The 17,238-nt window shown below is 32.8% G+C and overlaps 1 protein-coding gene across 4 annotated transcripts in view; it reads left to right on the plus strand.

Annotated features, from left to right (window-relative positions):
• The window catches only part of LOC103571974 (afadin), a 194,357-nt gene that overhangs the window by 50,721 nt on the left and 126,398 nt on the right, over positions 1-17,238 (plus strand). For all 4 annotated transcript variants that reach the window (XM_053738752.1, XM_053738754.1, XM_053738755.1 and 1 more), the window contains exon 5: positions 8,477-8,760. In XM_053738752.1, the coding sequence (XP_053594727.1) occupies positions 8,477-8,760 (284 nt within the window). The remainder of the gene's footprint in view (positions 1-8,476; positions 8,761-17,238) is intronic.

A 17,238-nucleotide genomic window follows, 5' to 3' on the forward strand; every position in this document is an offset into this window, starting at 1 on the left:
AAAAGTCTTACGCCGGGAAGTGTGGAATAATATGCCATATATGAGTCACACGTGACTTATTTCTTACGGAAATCTTGACATAACATGACGTCAATTTCACGTAAACGTGTTAACTGGGGTTCTCGTATCGTGATTAGTATTCAGTTAAAATTTCAAATCGGTAGGTGTTTTGGCTAAAAAATGCGCACAGAAAAAAAAAATTTGGCTCAAAGAAATTTTTATTGAACTAAAGAACTTTTGAGGATAGATTAGGAAAATTGAGATTTTATTGAGGGTAGTAAAAAAATTTTTTTGATTTTAAAACTTAGTCAAAGAAAAAATATTTATGACTCAATAAATTCAAAAGATTGATTCAATAGTAGAATTACTTATGTAAATAATTTTAATTCCTTGATATAATAAATATTGTTTTTTGATGTAATACATTTATTACTTAAACAAACAAATACAAATATAGGCTATAAGAAAGTCACATTGTGGAATAAACAAATGTATTGTTTTCAATCAATAATAAGTGATAACTTGAACTAAATTATAAATCTGAAACGAAGAGTGTTACGGTTTTAAGCCAAGTAAGGTTTGTCTCGGATTCGCGCAGAGGTTCTCTCACTACTCTATCTTTGTCGCTCCTACACAATAATCGAAAATTTTTTTCCTGAGTAAAGTTAAGTAGATGAAAATTTACAAAAAAAAAAAAAAAAAAAAAAAAAAAAAAAAAATAATTCCGTTAATTGTATTGTAATTATTTTTAAGCTTAACGAAAATTCGGGCAGCTATGTATATTATTTATTATGAAATATGCTATCTTAGAACTATCCGAATGGCACTTTGTAAAAGTTTACGATAATTACGGATAATATGTAACCCTGACATTTTTCAGGGTTATAAAATAAAATTAATAACATTTCTTAAAAAACTGTGTTAACTGGATTTAAAGCTATTGGGAACTGACAAACAGGTTCACGAAATCTGGTGGTAAGAAATCTAACTAATGATGAGTTATAAAAGTCGAGTAAATATACAGTAAATGCATGCTGTAAACACAAGAAATAATTTTTTTACAAGAAATTATGAAGAAATAAATATTAAAATGGAAGTTAGAATACTTATAGAACGTGAAAAGACAAAAAATAGAGTATGCTGTGTAGTTAGAGATTGTCAGAGTAAAGCAAATAAAAATTTAAACGTGGTTTTCTATAAGTTTCCGAAGGCTGGTGGTAGTTTAATACTATTAGAAAATTATTTTGGTAATTTTGAAAAAGTTGATAAATTAGAAGCAAGGAAGAAATTATTTAAAAATACATGAAATTACTCCTCACATTAAAGCTTGCTCTTGACATTTAAAAAAAAAAAATTATTTGATATTGCCAGGTACGTTTGTGAAGTTTAACCTAAACATTAAAAACTGAAAATATGATTTTTATGGTCTTTTAAGTAAATAAACACTTTATTACAATAACAAATTATTGAAATTATTTTTTCACTTTTAGATATTTTAGCATCGATTTTCTGGAATTTTTCTTTTATATGACTCGTTTGGTTGGAAAGCACGGTAACTACGGTTATATTTTTATCGCTTTTTTCGCGGTTTATATCACACTTTATCAAATAACCAACAGATAAATTTCGTTCTGCGTCATATATAATTTTTTGTTGTGGGTATTTACCCGTCCAAGATAAGATAACTGATAAATTTAGTAACATTTTATTTATAAGGCCTATTATAACGTAGATTACGTAGATTACGCAACCTCAAAGGAGCATTCAATTAAGTTTTTCGATTTGTCGCCGGGCGCGCTAAGTGAAAATACTCGATCGCGAGGCCCAAACATAATTAGGTAAAGGAGGAGTTTTCCGATCATGGCCGAAAATCATCGAGCGTAATTAATAAAACTGCAAGACAGTAGCTGAGACGAGGCAAAGTCGGCAGGAGCGGATAACCACCCAGTCAGACATGCAGAGCCGGTAGGACTGGGCAACCATCGAGACACACAGTAGTCACCGTGACGTCCGGACTAGGCAGACGTTCATAAGTCAGAGACGAAAGAGCTAACAACTCAAGAGGCGCCGTTATTAGATGTAAATTATATCTGGTAAGTATTAAATTGGGACTTGGTTTTAATTATTGTGGAACCAAGCGATACGTTGAGAAAAGTGTTATCAGATACCAGGCAAGTAGCCGGTACCTTTTATTATTAAGAACTGATTGCGGCTGAATAGCAGATTGAAGGAGAGTTCGAGTGTTTTGGCGAAGAGGATTTGATCCGAGAGAGTTAACACGAGGAGGAAAGTTCGATACGACCCGGTTACCCCAGGCATACTCGGTCAAGAACCTAATACATGAACAAAAATAACATGACACGGACGAAGACAACTAATACAGAACGACCGACGGAAAAGAAATCAGCGTAAATCGTAATAGGTATTCTGTAAAATATTCTAGGCAGGGAAGCCGGAATTTTTGTTAATTAAAATACATAATTTCAACTTCGTGTCCACGGAGTATTGTCGTATCAATTAACGTGTAATAAATCAATCGAAAACCTGGACTCAACAATAATTAGCTCTGATATTTCCAGGCAGGTTGTTTATGTCACTCGCCGGAAATTTCTTCTGGAATTTTCCAGGTAGGTCGTGTAAAGCATTGCCGGGAAATCAATTGCGCTCTAGTCAAAATTTTCTAGTCATTAATATTAAGATAAAATTAATTATAAGTAAATTACATTAATAAATTAAATAAAATCAAATAATAATTTATAAATGATAAATGTGTCGTGAAGTAAAACGTGACAATAATTGTTGAAGTTTTGAGTATTGAGATATAGAGGTTGTGATAAATTGTTAAGCGGTCAAATAAAATAAATGGTAAAACCGGCTTCGCAAAATTGTTGATAAGGAAAGGTTAACGTTTATAAGAAATTAGTTGTTGATAATTTATTAGTGATTTTAAATTGGTAAATAATTATGTGGAAATTAATTTTGAAACCAGAAAATAGGTTTAATTAAATTTTATATTGGTAAAAGCGTGTGTGAGTGAAAAGCGTAATTATAGAAATTGTGGTAATTAAATAAGTTTAGTAGAGGAGACCGTGGGAGATCGACCTTCACCCATCGGATAACCTGATAAGACATTGTTTTTCAAATACAATTTATTAATAAACATGCCTATGATAGCTTGGCTATCGAAAAGTGTTCATAGCTATTTTTAATTGAATTAATTTTAATCAATTTTTTTTCATCACCTTCACTCTTTTAATAACCGAATGAATTTCATCAAATATTATTGTCAGGCTATAAAGTTTTAAAATTGGAGCTATTTGATAGGTGCGAGAGAAAAAGTAGAGCGGCCGCGGTCCGTGTGATAGAACAAGACACATCATAGCAGCTGCACGCTACCTGACCGTTGAATGTGTCCGAGTGCGTATGCTCGTATACATGTAAGTGACAGAGACAGCATTTATTTACAGTCGACAGTAATTTTGAACTCCAATTTATTATAACTCTAATTTAATTATATTAGAAATACTTACAGCTATGAAATAATGAAAAATAAATTATTAAATATATTAATATTAAAAAAAAAATTAATTCAATAAAATTGTTTTTCATTTTACAGTTAAATTATAAAATTTTAAAACCATATAAAATTTATATTCATTATTTAAAATATAATAAAGAATAATCTATATTATTAAGAGAATAAGGAAGATTTTGGTCCCGCCATATTTACATGCTAAAATTGGTTAATGTTATTAAATTTTGTATCGTTAAAAAGGTCTTGACTTGAATTTGGGCCTTTTCATAGTTTAAACTCTTTTTTATTGACAAGTATTGAGATGAAGCGATTTATCTATATCATTCAAATTACATTAAAATTACGCGGGAAAAAAGACGGTTGTATTTATTTTCTTTATTTAAATTAATATTTTAATTTTGCGGCAAGGAATCTTTTTTTTCTGTGTACTTTATAAATTTCGTACCGATATTTGGGCAGTCACGTAGTGATTGCAGGTTGCTCGTTACAGAAAGCCAATTTTAAATGACATATTTTAAAAGAATTTTCTTTAAAGTCAATTTTTCCTCTTTCGTTTCACACAAAAAACACTTTTTACTAATTTTTGACATCTTAATAAATATTATTTAGCACGTGTTGTTTTGTCACTATTAAATTATTTTCGACTGTACACGAGCATGCGCACTCGGACACATTCAACGGTCAGGTAGCGTGCAGCTACTATGTTGTGTCTCGTTCTATCACACGGACCTTGGCCACTCTATTCTCTCTCTTGCACCTATCAAATTGCTCCAATTTTAAAACTTTATAGCCTGACGATAATATTTCATGTACGATTTTTTGCAGACAAGCCTATACGATTGGTTTCGTAATTAAAATATCTTACTTATGATATCGATGTCGATTGGTTATCAGAACGGTACAGTTTCCTATATTGACTTACCTGTTCAAATCTGCTTGGCAGGTAGCCATGCACAAAAATAAGTAGACAAGTCTACGTAGGCATATTCTGTGTATTAAAAACTATCAGTTGAGATGATTCATTGGGTTATCAAAAGAGTGAAGGTGATGAAAAAAAATTGATTAAAATTAATTCAATTAAAAATAGCTATGAACACTTTTCGATAGCCAAGATATCATAGGCATGTTTACTAATAAATTATGTTTGATAAAAAATATGTTTCATCGGGTTATCCGATGGGCGGAGGTCGATCTCCCACCGGCTCTTAGATTCGTTTTAAATAATTGTCATAAATTAGTGAGTTAGTGTTAAAATCACGTAGAGGGTCCAGGGGACCGCGTGAGTTAAATATAAGGTTTCATCACGTATAGAGTCAAGGTGATCGCGTGAATTAGTTTTAAAGTCGCGTAGAGGGTCCAGGGGAACGCGCGAAAGTAATATAAGGTTTTAACCACGTAGAGGGTCTCGTTGACCGCTTAGAGCTTAAGTTGAAGTTAAGTGAGTAAAAGAGTCCAGGGGACTCAGTGGGGGTGCGTGTGTGATATAGCCAAAGGTAGTTGGCTTAATTAAGGGTTAATTAATAATTGTGTTAAAATAAGTCAAAGGTAGTTGACATATAAGGCCTATAAGTTAATAAGGTATATAAGCTAAAAAAGATTTATGAGGTTAAATAAATAATGGTTAAATTGTTAAAAGTGAAATAAATAAATTAATTATAAATTATCCTTCCTCATCCTTCTCTTACAAATTAAATTTTTGAACGACCCTGATAAAGGACGACCAGATTAATAGCATAGCCCTGCTGTATTTTGAGTTCTAGAGCTGATGAAATTTCGAAGTCGATCGGTTTAGCCGTTTCGCTGACATTTAGAAAATACCGTTTTCTAACATTAAAAAAAAATTTTTAAACATTTGATAAATAATATTATGAGTGATTCGGAATGTTTGAAGCAAATCGTTATTTTTCTTATTTTTAATCACCAATATTTTTTGGAAAAAAAAAATGTTCCAAAAACGTCGTCATCAATTAATTCAACAATTTAGATATTATTAGAAATAAACACTTTTTTACAATTCTTTCGACAATGGTTTCTCTTAAACGAATGAACTGATGTTGATGGTTGAGATGACATTTGACGGGGCTTATAAAATTTCAAAGCTGATTAGTTTTCGGAATTAATTTATCGAATTTATCCATCAAGTACATTGCAAGTTATCCAAAAAAGACAGTTTTGAAAGAATTTTATTCTTGAAATATCTCCAAACGCACCGTACCGATTATGCTCAATTTCTCAAAAATTGATGGAATTAATGAGCCGCTTGAAACGCGACCAACGAGCAGAATTGGTTAATCCGTTCAAAAGGTACAGAATATTTATATATGTGCGTACGTATATACACACATATACCTATGCCATAAATTAAAGAACAGAAAAATTTCTGCCCCCAAAAAAAAAATGTTGTTTTTCTGCACATCCTAATTTTTATATTACATATTTTATCAAATAATTTCAATTTTTAATGTTGATTACAAATATATTTTTTAATTATCTATGATGTTTTTGTAAATTATAACTACATAGAAAAAACAGTTAAGTCGAATCCAGAAAAATCCGGAAAATCAAAATTATCTTGCACCAAGTAATTAATTATCTTGATATTTTTATCTTAAGTCAAAACTTTTTTTTTTTTTTCAAATCGACATATTTTTATGCTTAAATTATGCATTAAGTTTAGTAATATTACAATGCAAATTGTTACAGTATTAGTTGTTTTTCACTCTTACGACTGGTGCGAACACATTTCAAGTGCTAGCATTACAAACTCTACGTAAAAATAATCACAGAATTGAGTCCCGTGCTGCTCTCATAGTGTTGCTAATTATAGTTGAGTCAGCGAGAGATTACTTCCCACAGTAGCATAGAACAATATCGGGCTTGAATAGGATCTGAAACTATTCGAGTAGGAGTACTTTCTCGCCAACACAGCTATATTTTCAGACGAACACTGAGCAGCATATAACTAAATCCTCTTATTTTTTCAAATAGGTTTTCTTGTTTATCTTATAACAGGGCTATGCTGTTACTCTGATCGTCCTTTTTTCAAGGGCGCCACTGGAAGTAACAACGGTCTCCCAGAGCCGGATCTTAGATCATCAGAGTCGTTGTAAAATTAATTTGTAAGAGGATGAGGAAGGATAATTTATAATTAACTTATTTATTTCATTATTACCAATTTTACCTTTATTTATTTAAACTTTATAAACCCTTTTCCAAATAAACTTTATGCCTTTTAACTTATATCCTTATAATCTTATGACCTTATACAATTTTGTCAACTACCTTTGGCGATTACACACACACTCTCTCACATTGAGTCCCCTGGACTTAATTTCACACACACACTTAACTTTAACTCAAACTCTACGCGGTCGACTAGACCCTCTACGTGGCTAAAACCTTAATTTTAATATCTGCGCGGTCCCCTGGACCCTCTACGTGATTTTAACACTAACTCACTAATTTATGACAATTATTCACAACTTATTTAATTATCACAGTTTCCATAATTACGATTTTCATTGACTCACACTTTTACCAATATAAAATTCCATTAAACCTATTTCTTAATTAAAATTACTTTCCAAATAATTATTTACCATTTTAAAATCACTTAACAAATTCAATAACAACAAATTTCTTATAAACGTTAGCCTTTCATTATCAACAATTTTTGTTAAGTCGATTTTATATTAATTTATGTGACCGCTTAACAATTTATCACGACTTCGATATCACAATACTCAAAGCTCGATCACCAATTTTCACGCATTTCTTTACGACACTGATAACGTTTATAAATTTATTAATTGATTTTTTATGATTTATTAATTTAATTTACTTATAATTAATGTTCTACTAATATTAATGACTAGATAACTTTGACTAGAACGCAATTGATTTTCCGGCGAATGCTTTACACGACCTGCCTGGAAAATTCCAGAAGATTTTTCCGGCGAACAACCTGCCTGGAAATGTCAAAGCTAATAATTGTTGAGTCAGGTTTTACAATTATTTTATTACACGTTAAATTGACACGACAATACTTCGCGAACACGACGTTAAATTATGTAAGTTAATTAACAAATATTCCGGCTCCCTGCCTAGAATATTCTACAGAATTCCTATTGCGATTTACGTTGATTTGTTTCTCCGTCGCTCGTTCTGTATTAGTTGTCCTTGTCCGTGTTATATTTTCTCTAGTCCGTGTATTAGGTTCTCGACCGTGTATGCCTGGATAACCGGGTTGTCTCAAATTTTCCTCCTCGTTTTAACTCTTTCTGATCAAATTCTCGTTTTCTCCAGAACACTTGAACTCTCCTTCAATCTGCTATTCAGACGCAATCAGTTCTTAATAATAAAAGGTCTCGGCTACCTGCCTGGTATCTGGCAACAGTCGAATTTTCTTTTATTGCTTGGTTCTACAATATGAAAACCAAGTCCCAATTAAATAATTTACCTGATATAATCAACAGCGTCTGATAATTGCGCCCATGTTGTTAGCTTCTACTTTAGGTCCGTCTGATTCGGTCGTTCCGGTCACAAGTCTCGTTTCGATGGCCGCCCAGTCCCATTGGCTCTCCGTGTGGGTCCGTCTGGATGGTTACCCGGTCCTGCCGACTCTCCCTCGTCTTCGCTACTGTCTCGCACTTTTATTAATTTCACTCCATAATTTTTGGCCATGGTCGGAAAACTCCCCCTCTGCCTAATTATGATTAGGCCTCGTGTATTAGGATTTTCACCTAGCGCGCCCGGGGACAAGTTGAAAAACTTAATCAAATGCTCCTTTGGGGTTGCAGGTAGGGTAATTGACCAACCGTGAAAAATCACGATTTTTGTTGATAATAAAACTCAATTTACCCCGTTGCAATCTTTTGAGTAGCATAAAAAATATTTTTATTTTAACTGGCCACAATCAATAAACGTTAATAAATTTTGCAGAGTTACCAGAAACGAGTTTCACCAGAAGTATATCAAATCCGGAAGCTGTCATGCGTCGTCGTCGTCAGCAGAAGTTAGAAAAAAAATTACAACAATTTCGTAGTAAAGACGGTGGCCCAGATACAGGTGGTACATTGAAAATTTATGGAGAAGCTCTTTGTAAAGATGTTCCGTATAAAACATTATTATTAAGCATAAGAGATTCGGCAGCTCAAGTTGTTAGAGAGATGTTATCTAAATATGGTCTTGATAAAGTGGATTCTCAGCAGTATTGTCTAGTACAGGTAAAACATAATATTAATTTTTTCTTTCCAATTTCAATGATTCCTCCATGATTTTTTTTACTCTAAAATATTTCAAAAATTCGTTTTTCAATAAAATTGTTTTTTAACTTCCCGCTAAGAATGATAACAATTTATAAAAATAGGGAAGTTATTGGTTTTAGTCTAATCTTTGAATACCTAGTTTTGGACAGAAATTAATGTTTTGAGGTTCTCGGAAATCATTCTGACAAATTTCAAAATGATATTCAGTACAGTACTTTTCAAGTTATTCTATAAATGAAATTTATGGAAAATTTTTTTTTTCGGATAACTTGTAACGTATTTCATGGATTTATACTAAAATTTACTTTACTCAAAGACTGTCTAGTGTAGTTGTGCTAGATTTAATAATCAAAAATTAACACCAATAAAGTTGAAAATAAAATATAGTTGATTTTATTTTCAACTTTATTTAGACATAAAATATTTAATGACAAAATACTATCAAATAGCGAATGTGACAACAGTATAATGATGGGCTAATGCAACTGTAATAGAAATCACGTAGGAAAATTAAATCGTGGTCTCAGCGATTTCAAGCACGAGCACGTGGCAATTTTATGTATGCAATTAACTGCGAACAATATATAATCTCAATAAATAGTCGCCTCAATTTTACGAACTTATTATTGAGACTATTGTACGAACAGTTAGCAGATTTTGAACACAAGAGTTATTAGGAGTTAATTCACTGGTAAAGCGTAAGATATAACACGAGATGATACGTTAGACTGCACAATGTATATTGTTATAAGATGGTGGTTGGCGGTTAAACTTGGCTTCACTTGCCACGATGATAAGAAGAAAGCGGTAAAATATGGTGCACATGCTTGCAACACCAAAGTGTAACGGTAGTGGCCAAATCGATTCAAGCTACCCGAATTCAGCGGAGAACTATATTCTCACTGCCTTGAGTTCGGTACTCTTCGGTAGTAGCGGCGAATTGACCCGAAGTGAGTGTTTGTTTTCCTAATCACACTTTTGACGCAACAAATCTGAAACTAAAATAACGGCATCGAATGTTGCCTTAACCATAAAAATCGGATAATATGTTCAGAAGATATCGTTCGCGCGATAAGTTAAATTTTTTTTTTCCAAATAAAACAAAAATCGTTGAACCGATTGATTTCGAAGTTTTGTTAGCGTAAGAGGCTTAAAAACCGTGTGGAACTCACTTGCTCTTTCAAAAAGTGATCAATACATAGTGCTCCTACATGCAAGAAAGTATTTAATAAAATAAACAAAACAAAAATAACGATAAAACAAAACAGCAGCTAAAGTTTTTGAGTTGCCGGTTTTAAGTTTTTATTAATTATAATTAAACCGGAAACATTTGGATCATGATTTTCAAAAAGATTCTTCTATTTAAGAATTCAAGTGCAATGAAAAATAAAATAGATTAATCGGTTGTGTATTTTTTAAGTTATTATGTTTACTAACATCCATCTATATTGACGGGGATGACATATTTTTTTTGTACTTTTTTTCTTTAAGAACGGTTTTCAGATAATTTTGTCCCAGCTTTTCTCTGAAATAAAAGCTCTAAACGCAAAATAAAGACACAGACCCGATGCTTTACTCTATGAACTAGCGAAGTGCACTTGAATTTTTGATAACTTCCATTTGTTTACGAGAAAAGCTTGGACAAAGTTTCTATTTAATGTACAAGTGCAACAGAGATAGTACCGTTTATCCAGTTGAGTGTGAATAGAGAAACAAATGAAAACGCGTCTTAATCATTATATTTGAATGAGTTTAAACATGATTTTCACGTGAGTGAATCAGCTGGGACCGAGTAAGCGAAAGCAAAACACCTCATTGCTTTTCAATTGAGTTGTGCAAAATAAAAGTTTACCTTATAGTTTCCGAATAATTTATGTTCTAATTTACTCATTGTATCGAAAATTATACCGGTTCTTCATCTTTGAAGTTTCTTTCAATGACTCCATAATTTCTTGCAATGGGTTAGTTAGTTTAACTAATATTGTCAGCAAATTAATTAAAAAATCACCGTTTTTTATATTTTCTCGGAAATTTCATATGTTAATGTTCTGATTTGATACAAAACTTATCCAATTCACAATCCTGATAACTTCTATAGATTTCTGTCTGAGTACATCGATTTTATTAAGTACAAATAAGAACAAAAATCTAAAAAACGCTCGTTTCCTAATTACTTGCGATGTCTTGAATTTACCAAGCTCAATACGAAATGTATCTTTTTCCGAGCTCGAGAACATGGGTAGTTTAGAGGCTGGTCCGTAAGGTTAACCAGCTTCCAATTTTTTTTTTTTTTGTCAAATACTATAAGACAGAGCGAAATGAAATACATTTAATTTTGACTTACCATAGTGGAGATTATGGGCCTCATAGTTCGTCTCAAATAATCCTTTGACACCTCCTCAGAGTACGAACAAGACGATCTCTGAAGACCCGATTCCTCCGTAAGAGCAAGTAATTCCGATTGATGGAGCAAACCACCAGAGCTTGAAAGCTCAACAATACACGAGCTTGACGGCTCAACAACACACGAGCTTAAAGGCTCAACAACACATGAGCTCGAAGGCTCAACAATACATGAGCTCGTCGGCTCAACAAGAACTTCCTCAGATTTAATTTTCGGACGACCTTTGGTGAGGTCCGCGATGACACCTTGAATTACGCGACCGAGCTGTACTGCACGTCCTGACCTCGTACTTCATCGACCTCAAGGCATAAAAGATGATATGAGTAGGTGATAAACAAGCCCGAACTGATGTTTAGTGCTCTAAGCAAGGAAAAGGTGGAACAGTTATTAAACGCTCGCCCCTTTAAGGTTCTTTTGACAAAAGATTTGTATTAAGGTTATATTTTCGGTTTTATCCCTCTGAACCTGGAAATAGCAGAATCAGTCAGATAATTAGTACAGAGTTTCATGCTCTTTGAGATCCCGCAATCAACTGCCTGATTCTGCTGCTCTTCAACTAAGTACATTCATCAATATGTTAACGTTGCATCTCAGGTTTTCTATGAGAGAATCATCGAGGTCCAGGTCTTATGCATCGTCATCTGTTTAGACTATCTGTGAGTCACGACGATTCTCTTATTGCAAGAGATTTCCGTTACATTGTTGGCGGTGAAAATAAATAATATCACCAACAGAGTAACGATTTAATAATTCATTTATTATTCTAAGAAGTGTCGAACCGTTTATTCGCCCACCATGGCGAATAAATAATTCGAGACTTCAAAAAAAAAATTTTCTAAAAATTTTATTTAAATGTAATTAAAGCTGGAACGTAACATATTCAAGATTAATATCGAAAAACTATTGTAGGATAGTATTATTCTTTGGATGACATTTTAATCAAACTTTAAAAGTATGGATTTACTATTTTTACACCAAGATCCTGAAAATTTTACTCTTCTATCTGTAACAGCTTCTGAGCAAACAAAAGCAATTCACAAAACGACTAACCCTGCAGGCTAGAACGGAAATACTCAGCTGATTACGAGACTACACAGAGCTTTAATATTCTGCACTTATCCAAAAAATTAAAGGGAATGGAACAACAAAATTTTATAAATTTTTTAGTGATTTTTGGAAGGCTATATTTTCGTGAAAAATGATCGTATCGTAAAAAAAAAAAAAAAAAAAAGAAAAACAAATTGAAGCTTAAAATCTCTGGTTTAATGATCTTTCAGCAAAATAATTTTCTGAGCCATAGTTTTTGCAGAATCATAAGAAATAGGTCGAGACAAAATTTTTCTAAATTGTTTAGTTTTGTTTTTTTAGGTCTACAAGGCGGGGAAATTTTTATTCAAAAAACTAATTCATGACTCGTTTAGGAAATTTATTCAGCTACAATTTACTTTTTTTATTTCGCTGAAATAACATCAAACTAGAAATTTCAAGCTTCAATTTACTTTTTTTATTTTTATGATACGATAATTTTTCACGAAAATACAGCCTTCCAAAAATTACTAAAATTTATAAAATTTTCTTGTTCCTTTAATTTTTTGTATAAGTGTATATTTTTGCTGGGTCGCTTATCAAAAGCAGGCCACAAGTACTTTTAATAAAAATTAATTTGAACAAAAACCCAAGTTTGGGATCAGACTTGATGATCACGAATTTATGGAGACGGTGAGCCCAAGAAGTTGTTTATGCTTTTATTATATAACTGACTTTATATTATATAACTGACTCGTGTACACACAAATACCGTCCATTAACTGGCCATTATTAGCAGATATTTGCGCAATCAGTCATGCCAATTCACCAACTTGTAATCTTAATTGAATCTCAAGGATTCAATTGGCACCGGTCAGTATTAGGTTCTATCCCTTTGTGTTGTTGGAATCGTCAGCGAGGCATCTTCAACACATCCTGCCTCATACTCAATACTGAAGTTACCAAAAATTTTATAAATAGCTTGGACTTATAATGCCGCCGTCCATCTTACGGCTTTAAATAAAATTAATTATTAAATATTTTAATTTCTATTTAATCTATTATTAGATGGTAAGTTACGTCAACACGAAGATAACCAACTGCCATCTATGTGTACACGACTGACATCACTATCTACATGCCAGATCACCATAAAAACGCATTTTAACCGTCTAAGATAATAATAAAATTAATAATTAATCAATCAATTAAATAGTCGAAGATATGTAACAGAGTATATCTCAACCTGGCCAAGTTTTGTCCCCTTTATTAATTGATCTTAATAAGGACGCCACTGGAAGATAATGCCCGGCCTCCCAGAACCAGAGATGTTATTTTAAAAATCAGGGTCGTTAAAATATACATGAGTGAAGATAACTGAGGGATTAAATTTACTACACAAAATTTTATTCAATATAATTATTAATATTTTCTAATTATTACTTGACAATTCTGCCCACCGGGCCTTTACTTTACTTATAATTTATAAAACAATTGTTCACTTAATTTTTATTTATTAAAATCTAACGAGCCCCCTCGACTTTTATTTCATTTTTTTTTATTGAGACCCCTGGACTTTTACAATTAAATGACCACCGGCCGGATTCCCTGAATTTTCAATAAAATCTTGAGTCCCCTGGACTTATACAAAAATGGCCACCGGCCAGATCCTCTGGATCGTTTATTTAAAATCTTTAAAATAAACGGCAATTTGCCAGATCCCCTAAATCTATTATTTTAAAATATATTGTTTAAAATTTTATTCCCCTGGAATAATTTTTTCTCTACCACACACACACACACACACACGCACACACGTTTTAATTAATTAATTAATTCTTCGTCAACAGAACTAAACTCACGCATACACACACTTACAATTTATTAGTTTACTAACTTGCTTCAATACAAAATTATTCTCTATTTATTATAACTTAATTTTCGATACGATAAATTTAAAATTGAAAATCTTCCAAGCATCAACTTTGAGTAAGTAGTTTTTGTTAATGTTAAAAAGACGCCAGTGACTTGCGCTATCTCTCTCTAATTCGCGCATCTAATTCTATCTCTCGCTTATTCGCGTAGTTGTCTTCGCATTAATAATATTAACTTATAACTTGTAACATTGTACAACTTGAATTGACATCAATTTATTATTTCATATTAATTAATTAGGGTTTTATTCACTAAATTCACAGCCTTCAATTTCTTATTTAATGTTAATTTATCGAGCTTAATTTTATTGTATCTTAATTAATTAAAATTTTCCTTAGATTAAATTTCTAATCAAAAGTTTATAATTCAAGATTTCTGGCTTTCTGGCCGCGAAATTAAGTCCTCTTAGTTAATAAGTTCTTATAATTTATAATTTCTGGTTTTCCTGCCGAGAATTTAACACAAAAACGGCAACTGCCCACAAAAATATTAGTAGACGATTACAAAATTTATTTATTTTTTATCTGATATGAATTTTGGCTACCTGCCGAAAATCTATTTACCTCAAGTTCTTCCAATCTAGTGTTGAACTTTCTCGTCGGTTCTCCTATCGCTGTCCGTCTCTCTCTTTCTTGTTATCCTTGACTCCTATTAAATAATTTTATAGAAATTTTTAAATTTACACAAATTCAGTTCAAATTAGCTTCATAATTCAAGCTGTATCGGCCTCCTGTTGGATACAAGAAATTTTAAATGCAAAAGACTTATAGCTTCTGGAAGGTTCCACATAATCTTTCCCAAGCTGGTATAATTACCTGAAGATTCACGTGTGGTCGTCAGTCTGCTTCCAATGCCGGTCCTTCCGATTGTGTCTTCCCACCTTTCTTCACTCACTTATCTAATCTAGGTTCGCGACCCCTCGGCTATTATCGAAAAATTAGCCATTTTTATTTAAATTCGAATTGGATCTGGAGGACGAGACTCTTAAATTGGCGTGCCCGAGGAGTTTGAAATGTATAAATATTACTACGACTCCTGGCTTACGGTAAAATTAGCTGCGGTGTATTGAGTTGTTAAACCGTACAGGATTATGTTACTGGAGCTTGCCCTGGAAAAAATTAGAAAGACACAGGTGTAGGAAACGCTGAGGTTTCGAAAAGAAACAGCATGAGGGTTCGAATAGGTATATTTTATGAGAATTATGTTTTTATACTTCCGTCGGCTAGACATCAACTACGATGTCTCTCTTACGGGCTAATTATCAATCACGGCACATCTTAACCGTCAGTCCCAAGGTCGAGCATTCAATTAAAGCAATATCGGTTTGCTTATTTGCTTAAATAATTTATAACCTCACTTCGATTTTTCCACATGTGAACTCAAAATGTACATCTCACTTGTACACATATTTAAAGTAGTTGTAATTTGGAGCCACTTTCTTGCAAGTTGGTGGTGCACTTATTGAAAGTGGATGTAAATAAAGAGCATTAGAATTTGTTTAACTTCTTTATTGACAGCCGTTCGAAAAGGAAGTCGAGTCTTTTGGCGTGAGTTAATTTAAATTTAATGATTGAGAGCTTTCCACTCCGTTACAATTTATTAATTTTTTACTGTGACAAAGTTTTGATACCTTAGATGTCAGAGTTGAAAGAAAAGGTTTTGAAGTTCCAAAAGTGCACACTTCAAATGATCCCATTATATTTCAGATATTTTATTAAAGAAGCTAAAAAAATTTTATCTACTTATAAACTTTGCATGATTCCGAGGTATGATGATACCGAGAGGTTGTGCAGTTTTACTCTCAGTGGCGACCTTAGAATTTCTGAGTTCAGAAGTGTCCTAATTTGTGACCTTGTAAGCCTCATCTTCGAGACCACAGAAGACAAGGAGTACCCGGTTATACATTCAACCGTTTTTTCGGCGAGATTGATCAAAGTTTTACAAACCAATTAAAGGAACAATGTTTGTACAATGATCATCTAAATGAAAAAACTATTTTTTTTATACTTTTCTTACATCTCTGCTTTAGTTACTTAGTAAAAGTAGGAGTTGGAAAAGGGGAGATGGGGTGGAGTGGAATTGGGCAAAAAGTATTCGTGCTGGCATATACAGATAATGTGGTGTTGCTGGCAAATGATGAAAAGACGAAAGGAATGATTTGAACGCTTGAAAAATATTTAAGCAGAAAAGGGCTAGAAGCAGGTATGAGAAAAGAAGTCATGAGGTGTAGAAAGGGTGGTGGCAGCTATAGGAAAGTGAGTTAAGAGTGGATGGGAGAGGAGATAGAGGAAGTGAGAAAATATGTTTATCTAGGGTACGTAATGGAAGCAAATTGTGAACAGGAGGAGCATGTGAGAGAGATCAGATTAGATTAGATCATAATTTTATTGTTGACGATTGGTTAAACAAAATGTTTGGCAGTGTACAGTGTGTAGCAATTGAGGTCGCATAATTATAAAGAATATAATGGTATTGCATGTATGTATAAGCTGTGCAAAGGAAAAAACAAGTATGAAGTATAAAATAAATCACCCAAGAGTAATATAATTAATAAGATTAACAATTAACAATAATGACTATCAAATGTAACCAGTCGCCTAAGATTCGTCGCAGGTAAGCAGCCAGGTACTCAATGCACTTTTAAACGCTGCTGTATCGTTCATGAGTTTTAGTGAGTCAGGGAGGCTCTTTCAGTAATATGGCGTTGCAACAGCGAAGGCATTCTTATAAGACTTTCTGCGATGATTAGATATAACCAAAGTAGTAAAAGCTGTTTGATTATGCAGTGGCCGAAGAGCACTATAGATGACAAGCAGCTCAGCCAGATATGAAGGCAAGCCTTGAAGCATGGCCTTCACATCTGGACAGGATGATAATTGCTTGAGCCCTAGCTTTACTAACTGAAAGCCATCTCAATTCAATTTTGGCCTGAGAAATGGGAGAATCCCTAGGCAGCCCCAGAAAATACCAAACGCCTTTATTAAGGAGGTTTGATACCAATTTTCGAAATAATACTAAAATTTTGAAATTTTTTTCATCAAAAGAGTTATAAAAAGATGGATCACTGTTGA

This window comes from Microplitis demolitor, chromosome 4 (assembly GCF_026212275.2).
Source record: "Microplitis demolitor isolate Queensland-Clemson2020A chromosome 4, iyMicDemo2.1a, whole genome shotgun sequence".
Lineage (NCBI taxonomy): Eukaryota > Metazoa > Arthropoda > Insecta > Hymenoptera > Braconidae > Microplitis > Microplitis demolitor.